We start from the raw sequence: 13,082 nt of genomic DNA, 5'->3' as shown, positions 1-13,082 counted from the left end.
CGAGACAGGAAGAAAAAGCTGATGAGCTCCTAATTGCCATTAAATTATAGATACATATAGGTATTTTAAGTCGAATCTGCATGTCTAATGTGATTTTTTGGATTACATTTTCATCATCTGGCTGGGATGGGGCATAAAGAGGGAGGGTTCCTTCACCCTTTGGCGGCAGGGAAGTTGTAAACAGGGCTGTAGACAGGCTGTGGGTGGGGCCACATCCCCAGGGGGCTGCTCTGAAAACAGCCAGGCCAGGAGGGAAGCTGGGGATGTCTTTGAGGCAACACTGCCTCCCACCAAAGCCCCATTGTGTCTAGATGGGCAAGTCCATCTGGCTGGTGACTTGAAGAATGCCTTCTTCCTTAGACCTCCAAATAGCTTCCCTTGGGGTGGTGAACACACAGTACAATGTACAGATGATGTTATAAACTGTACACCCGAAACCTATGTAATTTTATTAACCACTCACGCCAATAAATTCAATAAAAATATTTAAAAAGAAAATTAAAAAGATAACTCCCCAATTATGGCTCTTTGGGTCCAGATGTCATCTTCTCCTGGGGTTGCCAAAAGCTCCTCCCAGAATCTGGTGAGGGAGCAGATTGCACACTCCTTCGAGCCAAGGGTCCTGGCTCTGCCACTGAAATATGACCTTGGGCAAGTCCCTTCTCCTGGCAGGGCCGAGATTTCCCTGTGTGTAAACGAAGGCGTTCCACTGGATGTGCCCGGATGTCTCCTCTGGGTCCCGTGGGCCCTGACCTGCGCCCTGCTCATTTTACAGAGCCCTCTCTCCAACGGGGAGCAGGAGGCTACACGCTCATCCACCCACTGGGCCTTTGCCAACTCTCTCCCCAGGTCCTCCTGCTTTCCAACCGGGATCTCCCAGCCGCCACCTGGGCCAGCTGGGCTTGTTTCTCTCCTTGTGGGGACAGAAGCCCCTCCCACGCCCATTATATAGGAGCTCCTCAAGGAGTTGAAGGCTCTTCGCAAAATCTCTTCCACACACAGGCACACACGTTCTATTTTTAAATAACATTTATTTCTGATTCTAAAAGTAAGACTGTACCTGCTAATTGCAGAAAAAGTGGAAATAGACAAGTATGAAAGAGAAAATAAAAATCGCCCGCCATTCTCCAAGTGATAACCACTGTTCATGGGTTTTCTTAAATGCATGTATTTGTGGATTTATTTTTTTCTGTTATAAGATTGGGATTATGCTGCAAAGGTGACTTTCGAGGCGACCACGCCTGGCCCTTGAAACTGGGTCAGGTTCTTCCTTCGGAGGGCTGCTGCTGCCTCTTAGGCGACTTCCCCACTTGCTTTTCCCAAGAGGAGGGGACCTTGTTGTGTGGACAAGTGTCCACCTCGGTGCATGGGCCCCTGGGAGGCCCAGAGTTTAATTTTGACCACTTCTGAGTGTGTGTGTGTGTGTGAGTGTGAGTGTGTGTGTGTGTGTGTGTGTGTGTGTGTGTGTGAGAGTGTGAGTGTGAGTGTGTGAGAGAGACAGACAGAGGCAGAGGGAGGGACAGACAGCAAGAGAGCACACGGGGCGGTCACTGAGCAGGAGCCTATGCCAGGGCCCACCCAACGGGAGAGCGTAAGGCGTGATCACAGTCCCTTGTGATGAGTCCTACTTCGGGCTCTTTGAGCCAACAACAGGCACCTTGCAGCAGCTGGAGCTCCTTGCTAAGCTAATCAATTCCTGTCATTTGAGAAAGGAAGACAAATTCGAGATTTGCAGCCCATCCCGTGGAGGGGTCTGGGGAGGTGGTTGTCGGCTGAGGCATCAGAGTCAGACCCCGCCCACCAGCGGGGCCCCCTAGGGAGGGAGTCCTCCTCTCCATTCCTAAGTCATCTTTACCCGGCAGCACTGGGGGGCAGGGGGAGTGTGTTCAGATCTGAGAAGGCTTCTTGGCAGAGGTGACACTTGAGTACGGCCTTTAAAGATGCTTTAGATTTGGGCAGCTGGGAAAGGGAGTAGCATTCCTAGGGGAGCAGCAGCGGGATAGAGGGGCCCCCAAATCACCCAAGGAGTGCTGCTGTGACAGACCCAGAATCTTGGCCTTTGACATCCTAACAGACGAACACATTGTAAACCTATACCCTGAAAGGAGGCTGAGACTGGGGATGGGGGGGATGGACTTGGTTCCCAGAAAAAGTGCCAAAGTGGCCCCTGCCCCTCTCCACTCTCACCTCCAGCTTCCTTTGAAGGCTGGGAATGGGACCCAGGCTCCACAGGCCCCTCCGTCCACCTCCACGTGCAGCCTGGGTTTTGCTCTTCGGAGACAAAGTGAGTCGGAGCCACCTCCGGCTCACACTCAGGAGTTTCTGCTAATACAAATCAAGCCTCTGCGGTTAGTATGTCTTCGTCAGGCTCGCTTTAGGGCACCGCAGAGGGGAAGTTTAATTATTTCACGGATAGGAACCATGCAGAGGACAGGAGCAGTCCCGCCCCTTCCCGGCCTCTCTCCCTTGCAAGTCTTCTGCTTTCCTAGTTCCTCTCCCACCCACCATCCTGCTCACTCTGTTAATCTCTTCCTTTGTTTTTCTATTTGCATCTCTATCGCCCCCTGCCCCCCAGTTCCCCTCTCCTCTCTGATCTAGTCTCTTTGTCGGTTTCCTTCCTTTCCCCTCACCCTCTGTTCCCCACTTTCTCTGGGCTAACGGCAGCCCCCTCTCTACCCGGACAGACTGTCTAATTGAAATGAAGCACTCCAGAGAATGTTAATAGGAAAGGCAGCATTAATTAGCCAGCTCTGGCATAATTAGCTTCCTTCTCTCACTGCCTGACATCTAACCGGATAATGAGTCTCTCTCCATCCAAACAGAGGGCAGGCAGGACAAGGGGGACAGGTCCTGCCCAGGGATGCCAGGAGGCCTCCTTGCCTTCAGGCCACCCTGCTGGAGTCCTTAAGCTGCCCGGCCCTGCCCTCTCCTGCCAGGCCCCCTCCCCCACCCCCCCTGCTGCTTGTTCCCAAGTCCTAGGGAGACAGATGCCTGGCCCCTGCCTGTGCCCAAAGGTTTGCTGTTGCTGGAGCTGCATGTTAAGTGGTCTGAGCCTGACAAACAGTGGCTGCAGCTGCAGCGTCCCACAGACGGGGCGGGGAGGTGTTGAGAGGAGTTCTTGAGGAGAGCCGTGGCCCGCATCTAGCCCTGGCACAGCTGCATGGGCAATGGACGGGCACCTTACACTCCCCAAGGGGTGGGGGTGGGGGGGGGGGAGGGAGAGACCAAAAAATCTGTTTATGTGACAGAAAATAACTAATGTACTACACAGACTGCAGAGCGCTTCCACCCTGCCCCCCCCCCCCCCCCCCGCCCCATTGTGTGAGGCAGGAATGGCCATCTCTCTTTTACGAAGACTCTGAGGTTCAGAGGTTCACTGTCTTGCCAATGTTCACACTGCCAGGACCCAAACCAGGGTCCATCTTGTTCCAAAGATCAAGTTCTTTCCCTCTCCCTTCATACTTCTAGAAGGTACTTTATAGTTACTCAATATATGTTTTGTGCAGGTGTGGTTGAGTTCAGTTCCGTTGAACTGAACTGCTGGATGCAATTCCATTGCGGTATTTGTTCGTGTCTATGATCGGGCAGGGTTAATGCCCAGGCCTGGGCGACTGCAGCCGGGGCCCCCTCCTCCCCTCTCTCCAGCCTGCTGACCCTCTCCCTCCTCTGTAGGCGATGGACTCAGAGGATGACCCGTTGTTGCAGGATGTGTGGCTAGAGGAGGAGCAGGAAGACGAGGAAGCAACGGGTGAGGCCTTTAGGAGAGCCCAGAAGCCGGGGCCCCAAGCTGGGGCAGAGGGACAGTGTTGCTGGCGCGGCTGGACCTTGCCCCCCCGGCCCCCAGCCTCCGGCTTCTGGAGCACCTTGGGCTGGGCCTTCACCAACCCGTGCTGCGCGGGGCTGGTGCTCTTCCTGGGCTGCAGCATCCCCATGGCCCTGTCGGCCTTCATGTTCCTCTACTACCCGCCGCTGGACATCGACATCTCCTACAACGCCTTTGAGATCCGAAACCACGAGGCCTCCCAGCGTTTCGACGCTCTCGCTCTGGCGCTTAAGTCCCAGTTTGGCTCCTGGGGGCGAAACCGGCGCGACTTGGCGGACTTCACCTCCGAGACGCTCCAGCGCCTCATCTCCGAGCAGCTGCAGCAGCTGCACCTCGGCAACCGCTCGCAGAGGGTGGCCAGGGCCCCACGCGCGGTCCCGGCCGCCCCAGGGTGTGGCCCAGGCCCGGGGCGGGACACCTCCACCGCCCGGAAGCCAGCAGCCAATCAGAGTGGGCGTCTTCGAGACGCATCGACCCAGGCAGATCTGGCAGCCAACCAGAGTGAAGCCCCGCTGACCCAGAGGCTGGACCGGAATGGGCGGGGCCAGCTGGGGACCCCGCCCACCCTGGCCAATCAGAGCCGTGCCCGCCGGGGCGCCTCGCGGTGGGACTACTCCCGCTCCTACGTGAGCACCAACACCCAGACCCACGCCCACTGGCGCATCGAGCTCATCTTCCTGGCCCGTGGCGACGCGGAGCGCAACATTTTCACCAGCGAGCGCCTGGTCACGATCCACGAGATTGAGCGCAAAATCATGGACCACCCCGGCTTCAGGGAGTTCTGCTGGAAGCCCCACGAGGTGCTCAAGGACCTGCCGCTCGGCTCCTACTCCTACTGCTCCCCGCCCAGCTCGCTCATGACCTACTTCTTCCCCACGGAGCGGGGCGGCAAGATCTACTACGATGGATTGGGCCAGGACCTGGCGGACATCCGGGGTGAGCAGGACAGGGTGCGGGGTGTGTGTGTGGGGGGGGGGGGGGGACGGGAGGGGGGTCTGTAAGGGGCAGGGTTTGAAGCAGCCTCGGGGTGGGACTTGTAAGGAATGGGGCCTGAATGGGACTGGGTTCAGGGTTTGGAAGGTTGCTTGGAAGGTTCAGTACTTCAGGGACTGGAAGGAGGCTGGGGAGGGACTTGGCTGTGAGGCTGAGTCAGGCTGGGGCTGAGCGCTGGGCAGGCCTGAGGGCCATGTGAGAGAGGGTTGGTAGCAGGGTTGGGTGTGAGATGAGATCCAGGGCAGGCAAGGAAGGAGGTTTGGGCACGTGCCTGGATGGAAGGGGATTGGGAGTTAGTCTATGAGCCTTGGAGTTAGCTGAACCTCAAACAAAAATGAAAATGTCAACTAAGTGGGAGCTGCCCGCCCGTGGGGTAGGCTCAGCCTCCGCTGTCCCGCCTTTAATCTGCCTAGAACCTGCCCATGCCCCCCTTAAACCATCCCTCTGCCCCATTAGGAACAGCTTGGGGCTGCTCGAGGGGCAGTTTCCCATTTCCTTCGAAGGGGCGAGGTGTTGAGGAGGGGAGGGTGACCCTGATGCAGGGCTGGTGGGAGCTGACCTGCTGAGCTCTTTACCCGCACCCCCCCCCCACCCCTGCACCTGCAGGTTCCCTGGAGCTGGCCATGACTCACCCCGAGTTCTACTGGTACGTGGACGAGGGCCTGTCTGCAGAAAACCTCAAGAGCTCGCTCCTGCGCAGCGAGATCCTGTTTGGAGCGCCCCTGCCCAACTACTACTCCGTGGACGATCGCTGGGAGGAGCAGCGGGCCAAGTTCCAGAGCTTCGTGGTCACCTACGTGGCCATGCTGGCCAAGCAGTCTACCAGGTAGGCGTCCGGCCACCCCCGTGAGTGCCTGCCCGTGCGTGCACCAGGGAAGGGCTATATTAGGATAGGCCAGTGGTCGGCAAACTCATTCGTCAACAGAGCCAAATATCAACAGTACAACGATGGAAATTTCTTTTGAGAGCCAAATTTTTTAAACTGAAACTATATAGGTAGGTACATTGTTATTAACTTAATTAGGGTACTCCTAAGGCTTAGGAAGAGCCACACTCAAGGGGCCAAAGAGCCGCAGTTTGCTGACCACTGGGATAGGGAATTGGTTTCCAGGTGCTTCTTTCTCATAAGCCCCAGATCCCCTTCCCTGCAACCTTTTCCCTAGGAAGTCTTTCTGTCCAATCAGGGGCAGAGCCAGATATAGCCTCGCTATCCCTCTGACAGGTCAAAGGCTCCTCTTCTTGATCATCACTAATGGTTAGTGAGCCTGACAGCTCTGGAGGAGGTAGGAAATCCCAGAACTCTTGCCCTGGAGGTCTTGGGTATTGATTTTTTTTTTTTCTCCCTGCAATGGTGCTTGAGGGCTTTCTGAAAAGAGTATTAACCAGGGATTGAGGAGTTCCTCTCTTCCTCTATATCCAGGGAGATAGTTGACAAGTCACTTCACTTCTCTGGGCCTGTTTTCCTACTTGTGTAATGGGGATGACGAGTGCTGCTACCCTTCTGGAGTCAGGAGGAAATGAGCTAAGAGATTGGACAGTGGGCCGTCCAAAATTACAAAGCCCACAAGAGGTGGGATGGGGTTAAAACCCAGGCTTTCTCATTCAAAGTCCCCACTCCTGGGTTTTCTATGCCAGTTGCTGTGTTAGGAGCTCCTCCCAGCCCTGCTTCTTTGTCAGGCAGACCCCCGTGTGTCCTCTAAGATCCAGCCTGGGAAGATTCTTCCCTGAGGCTTGGATTAAATGCCCTTCTACCCCCTGCCACAGTCCCCCTCCTTCTCCCCAAGGGAGGCAATAAAGAGCATACACAGGCTTTGCAGTCAGACCCAGTTACTCCACTCAGCTGTGGGAGTTTCAGAGATGTATTTCACCTCTCTGAGCTACAGTTTCATCATAGCCCTTGCCCATCTGTATTTCAGTCGTTTAATTCCTTGTCACTCGAGGTGCAGTCCTCAAATCAGCAGCACCCGCAGTTCCTGGGGCTTGTTAGAAATGCAGAATCTCAGAGTCTCCAGGCCTTTCCTACACCTACAGGATTTCCAGGTGACTTGTTTGCACATTAAAGTTGGAGGAAGTTCTGGTTTAATTATGTCTCACTAGAGTGTGAGTTTGTTGAGGACTGGGATTGCTCCTGGCTCATTTCTACAGGCTTAGCCTCTTGCACAGCACCAGGAACACCTTAGCAGGGGTTTGTCTGGGGGAGGGAAAGGTACTTGCCTGGGTTGGGAAGCTGGGAGGGGCTGGCTGTAGAAGGAACTTCAGGGTTTTAGATACCAACGCCTCTGCCTGATACGCTCAGCTGCTGAGGCAACACACCTGCTCTGGGTAAAAAGCCTCTCTCCCCCTTCCTGTCTTCCCAGAGCTTCATGGGAGTAGTGACAAGCAGGACCTTTGTAGACGTGACTTAGCACCTTCCTTTGGATTAATAAAATCTTTTTTATTATTCTATTATTGGTTACCCAAGAGATGGTAACGTGCACCTTGACTTATTACAGAATAATACAAATTGTCACTTTTACTACTTCCATGATAATATTAGAATCTTAGAACACAGTTCACTGCATTTATAACCCTTCAGCCTTTTGCATTTTTGTTGCATGCATTTTAATTCAATATACATTTTAAACCTCATAAGACACTACAGTATTGTTTTACTGAGTCAGTTTTCATTTATATTTACTCACATATTTACCTTTTCTGTTGCTCTTCATTACTTTCTACAATTTTATGTTTCCCTCTGGGATAATTTTCCTTATATCTGAAGAACTCTCTTTAGTATGTTTTTTAGTACAGGTTTTCTGGTGACAAATTCTCCTTTGTTTGCTGAGGAAACTTCTTTTACTTTTATTTTTAAAGTATATGTCTACTGGTTTAGAATTATAAATGGGCAGTTATTTTCTTTTTTTATTTTTATATATATTTTATTGATTTTTTACAGAGAGGAAGAGAGAGAGAGATAGAGAGTTAGAAACATCGATGAGAGAGAAACATCGATCAGCTTCCTCCTGCACACTCCCCACTGGGGATGTGCCCGCAACCCAGGTACATGCCCTTGACCGGAATCGAACCTGGGACCTTTCAGTCCGCAGGCCGACGCTCCATCCACTGAGCCAAACCGGTTTCGGCCAGTTATTTTCTTTTAATGATGTTGATCCATTGTGCTCTGACTCCCATCATTTCTGTGGGAAAGTCAGCTGTCCATCTTTTTGTTGTCCTTTGAATGATTGTCCTTTTTCCTGTGGCAGCTTTTAAGATTTCTCTTTGTCTTTGGTTTCACCAGTCTTACTATGATTTATGTTGGTGTGGTTTTCTTTGTTCTGCTTGGGGTGCATAGAACTTCTTGAATCCATGGGTTGATAACTAGAATCCGTTTTAGGAATTTCCTGGCTATTGTCTCTTCAAATATTGCCTCTGCCTCACTTTCTGTTTCTTTTCCTTTTAGGATTCTAATTACATGAATGTTAGCTCTTTTCACTGAGTTTCAAATGCTCTTCTCTAGTTTTTTTCTTTTATGTTTGGGTTTAGATATTCCAGTTCACTGATCTGTCTTCTGTTGTATCTAATCTGCCGTTTATGTGGATAACACCTGGTGCTCCTCAAGTGTTGACAGCCATCTCTAATCCACTTCCATCTTTCTCTGTCCATGTTCCTTCCTTCCCCCAGCAAAGTCCAGGTTCTTTATGGGGGGACAGACCTCTTTGATTATGAGGTGCGCAGAACCTTCAACAACGACATGCTCCTGGCCTTTATCAGCAGCAGCTGCATTGCCGCCCTCGTTTACATCCTCACCTCCTGCTCAGGTAGGCCTTCTCTGGAGGTCTTGTCTCCTCCCAGCGTGCTCCTATCTGGACAAAGCCTTCCTTCTCAAAAATGCCAGAAATAGTCTTCTCTCCACCATGTCAGAGCTGGTGGGGAAGGGTGCTCAGAAAACACTTTCCAACCCCAGGCAGGTAGGCTGAGGTCCAGAAGGCAGGTGGGCCTTACCCAAGGGCCCCCACTCCCGGGACCTCACACAGTTTAACCTTTTGCCCTTTGACCATTATTGTTCTTGCTGGTAACCTTGTTTGGGGGAGTCTGGAGTATTGGAACCTTATTATGGATTATTCTGCACACTGTTTTAGTCCCAAATCAGCCACATTTCTGCCCCCCAGTGTACTTTTCCAGTACTACCTTCCCATGTACCCTAGTTCTTCATACTGTGTATACAGTAGGAACTCTCTATTGCCCAAATGAAAATGAAAAAGACATTCATTCATTCATCCATGTAACAAATATTAACTGCCACCAACTCTGTGCCTGATGCTCTAAGGTTTCAGGGATCCAGCGGTAAACATCACAGACACACTGCCGATCCCCACGGGGCCTTTGCCTACTGGGATGGCAGGCACAAAATAGATATGTAATGTTTGCAATTTCCTAATGGCCCTTGAGATAAGTTCTGCAAAGATGAGGGCCCTTGAGCAGACTGCCTTACTCAGAGATGGCTTCCTCTGCCCCTCGGGTCTCGGGTTTAGCCCCTTCGCTGGGTATGGAGAACTATGCTGGGCATGGAGGGGGTGCTGAAGAGTACTCCATGGTGGGGGGCAGGTGTGAGGCAGGACCAGCCATGGTCAGGGACACTAAAGAGGGGGTGTGTTCCATGGGGTCCCCCCACTGTATTCCCTGTCCCCTTGCCCCACCCAGTGTTCCTGTCCTTCTTTGGGATCGCCAGCATTGGCCTCAGCTGTCTGGTGGCACTCTTCCTGTACCACGTGGTCTTTGGTGTTCAGTACTTGGGCATCCTCAACGGCGTGGCTGCCTTCGTGATAGTGGGCATTGGTGAGTTGCCCCCGTTGCCATGGCGACGGGCTTCCCACTTGAGAACTCTGCCCCAGAAAGGGCCTTATCCCTGGATGCAAAGCCTGGCTCCTGTGAAGTCTCCAGAAAGTCCCTCTCAGACCTCGAAGCCTCAGAGTGTGGTGGGAGGTAGAATAGGGGTGAGGAGCAGAGCCCTGGCATATGGTGGTGGAAGCCCCAAGGGTGGGAGGAGCAGGTGAGTCTACTGGATAGAGGTTAAGAATGGTGGGGGAAGTCTAGCAGAGGCGGGAAGAGGCAAAGATTTGGAAGAAGGAACCTCATTGTGGGAGTGGGGTGTGGCCAAAGAGCATGGAGGATGGGGCTTGGACTCCTGATGGGTGGACCCAAGGGTCAGCTGGGTCTTTCCAAACTCCTACCTGAGAAGCAGGATTTCCCTGGAGCCTGACCTCTCAGGGCTCCCCTCCGGGTTGGGCTCGGCCCAGCCTGGGTCTGATCCTGGAGACAGCAGAGTGATCCTGAGCCTGCCCGCTGGCCCGGGACTCCCTCCTGCAGGTGTGGACGACGTCTTCGTGTTCATCAACACCTACCGCCAGGCCACCCACCTGGAAGACCCGCAGCTTCGGATGATCCACACCATCCAGACGGCAGGCAAGGCCACCTTCTTCACCTCCCTGACCACGGCCGCCGCCTACGCAGCCAACGTCTTCTCCCAGGTCGGGGACCGCCTCTGTGCCTGCCCCCACCTCCCGATCTCTCCCATACTCCCCTGGCCCCGTTCTCTGCTCCTTCCACCGCCCCTTCTCTTGTGGCCACACAGCCTTTTTCTCAGGCTCTTGCCATGTCGGCAGAATCCATTTTTGTGACTTATCACGATTACCAGAACTTAACAAATGAGACGATTATAATAATACAAATAAAATGTATTATTGATGCTCATTAATAGTAATCCAGCATCTGCCCTGAAGAGCATTTGGCAGTTTCCAAAGTTCTTTTGCATTTAGTCCTCATGAAATACTTGTGACAAAGACGTCATTACATCCTTGTTTTCCTAATAGATACACTGAGGCCCAGAGAGGTAGCGTGACTTCTCCGAGGTCACACAGCTGGTAACTGGTGAGCCTGACCACGTCTCCTGACCACTGGCTCTTTCCACCCATGGGCTTGGTACTGCGTAGTCATCACTCACACTGACCGTCCTTTGGCCGGCCCCATGCTCCTCTGGGCTTCTGAGTTGGGCTCAGGAGAAGGCTCTGAGTTTGGGTCGGGCTGTTGGTGCTGATAGAACCTGAAAGGCTGTGAGCCTGCTTGAGTTCCTGAGGGGTTTCATCGCCTGGGCTGAGCATCCCATTTAGAAACTGCTGAGCCGGCACGGCCATGGGTCAACCTGAGAGGGGGCGGTGAAGGATTTAGAAAAGACGGACAAGGGAATAAAGCTGGGGCTAGGTGGGACGCTGCCCTCTCTGATGGAGAGATAGCACCACAGCCTGCAAGCCGAGTCTTCATTTTATAGCCAGATTCCACGAGGCAAAGAAAGGGCGTGGTCAAGATGTTTACAATGTTCTCTCGGTTTCGAATCTACTCAATTACATGCACCGGATCAAGCTTTGTTTACTTGCTGCACCTCCCGTAGCCCATATCACTCAGCCACGTGGGACCACAGGTTCAGACCATAAAGTCAAGCTCACAACTATCGCCTTTGGCTATAATTGTGCTGGGACTTGCACGTGGCTTTGCCACAAGAGGATCGTGCCCTCTCATTAGTCCCAGGCTTGAGCCTGTTCAAACGCTGTACCCGCTCTCCTCAAGAAACCACTAGATCAGTGGTTCTCAACCTTCTGGCCCTTTCAATACAGTTCCTCATGTTGTGACCCAACCATAAAATTATTTTCGTTGCTACTTCATAACTGTCATGTTGCTACTGTTATGAATCGTCATGTAAATATCTGATATGCAGGATGGTCTTAGGCGACCCCTGTGAAAGGGTCGTTCGACCGCCAAAGGGGTCACGACCCACAGGTTGAGAACCGCTGCACTAGATGCTTTGGGATAATCCAGGCCTTCCTAGAGAACCACATCCAGGAAGCAGGCAGAGCTGAGTCCAAAGCCCACCCCTGCCATTTACTGGCTGTGTGACCTTAGGCAGGTTGTTAACCTCTCTGAGCCTCACTTTCCTCATGTGTGGATTAGGCGGGGACTGAAATGAGATGACTGTGAAAGTGTTTCACAAGCAGTGAAGGCTTGTCTGCTTGTTGCCTACGGTTTTCTCCCGTGCCGGTCCCTGTAACAATTCTGGAGCACGCCCATTGCTCTGAGCTCCAGGCTCCCTCTTCCTGTCACGTGGCAGCGTTCGCTCCCTTTCCCCTCACTAACGTGTGGCCTGGTCTAACGGGGTGTGTCTGGCTCCCAGTCATTCATGTGATGACGGTGATCGCGCTTGCTCTATGCCAGGCACTGTTCTAGGCAGTGGGCTGCAGCACAGACAGGAGCCTTCTCTCCCTCCCCTGTTGTGTCCCCTGGCACCAGCCCTTGTCTTCCGATGTCCTCCTGGGCCAGTGGTCGCCATCCCAGCAGCCTGGCCTCCTCGTCCTGCCTTAGGGAGTGGAGTGGTCTGAGGTCCTGAGTGCCTTTGGCTGTAGAGTCCGCAGGCCCCTGGGCTCCAGGCCTGACCAGCCCCACATCCTTCTGCCCCCTCATCTCTTCTACCCCTCCGTCGCCAGATCCCGGCCGTCCATGACTTTGGCCTGTTCATGTCCCTCATCGTGTCCTGCTGCTGGCTGGCTGTGCTCTTCACCATGCCTGCTGCCCTGGGCATCTGGAGTCTTTACATGGCACCACTAGAGGGCGCCTGCCAGACCAGGTGAGCTGGGCAGGTGGGGTGGGGGGCCTGTCCACTCCCTGAAAGTCCTTAACAGTCCCTTTTGATTCGTTTTTGAGCACCTTTTGTATGCCCAATCCTACGCTGCCAGGGGACAAGGAAGGAGAAGAGAACCCTGTCGGGAGGGTCCCACTTGTGACCACCTGCTGTGTGCCAGGAAGTGGGCAAAGCGCTTTGGTACTGATCATATTGACACCCCCCACCTCCCCCCGGGACCCAGGGAGCTGGTTCCCCTCATTCTGCCCATTTTACAGATGAGGAAACAAGGGCTTGGGGAGGTTAAGCACGTTTCTCCAGGTCACCCACTTAGTAGGCAGCAGAGCCGAATAAACCCAAGAAAACCTGACCTGGATCCCAGGCTCTTAGTCAGCATGTTAAATGCCCCCAAGGCTCTGGTCTTGGTGGAGAAACAATATGTAGACACAGGAGCCGTGTGCCAAGTCGAACATATGAGTCCAGAGTTGCTGCGGGAAGCTGAGGGCTCAGGATCTCGTGGATCTGGTGGCCGGAGAAGGAAGGGAAAGAGGGAAGGAGGGAGGGAGGGAGGGGAGAAAGGGGATGGAGTCTGGCCCGGGGTCTGCCTAGGCTGGGATACTG

General features: G+C 53.3%; 1 protein-coding gene across 1 annotated transcript in view; it reads left to right on the top strand.

Annotated features, from left to right (window-relative positions):
- Positions 1-3,675: 3,675 nt before the first annotated feature.
- DISP3 (dispatched RND transporter family member 3) overlaps positions 3,676-13,082 on the top strand; it is a gene marked incomplete at its 5' end in the record, with an annotated part of 28,018 nt that continues 18,611 nt past the window's right edge. Inside the window, 6 exons of the mRNA XM_081088127.1 lie at positions 3,676-4,759; positions 5,423-5,642; positions 8,477-8,613; positions 9,497-9,631; positions 10,163-10,323; positions 12,328-12,467. Coding sequence (XP_080944253.1) covers positions 3,676-4,759; positions 5,423-5,642; positions 8,477-8,613; positions 9,497-9,631; positions 10,163-10,323; positions 12,328-12,467 — 1,877 coding nt within the window. The remainder of the gene's footprint in view (positions 4,760-5,422; positions 5,643-8,476; positions 8,614-9,496; positions 9,632-10,162; positions 10,324-12,327; positions 12,468-13,082) is intronic.

The sequence above is a fragment of the Myotis nattereri genome, assembly GCF_964212035.1.
Source record: "Myotis nattereri genome assembly, chromosome: 3".
Lineage (NCBI taxonomy): Eukaryota > Metazoa > Chordata > Mammalia > Chiroptera > Vespertilionidae > Myotis > Myotis nattereri.
This window is presented reverse-complemented; position numbering and strand designations above follow the sequence as displayed.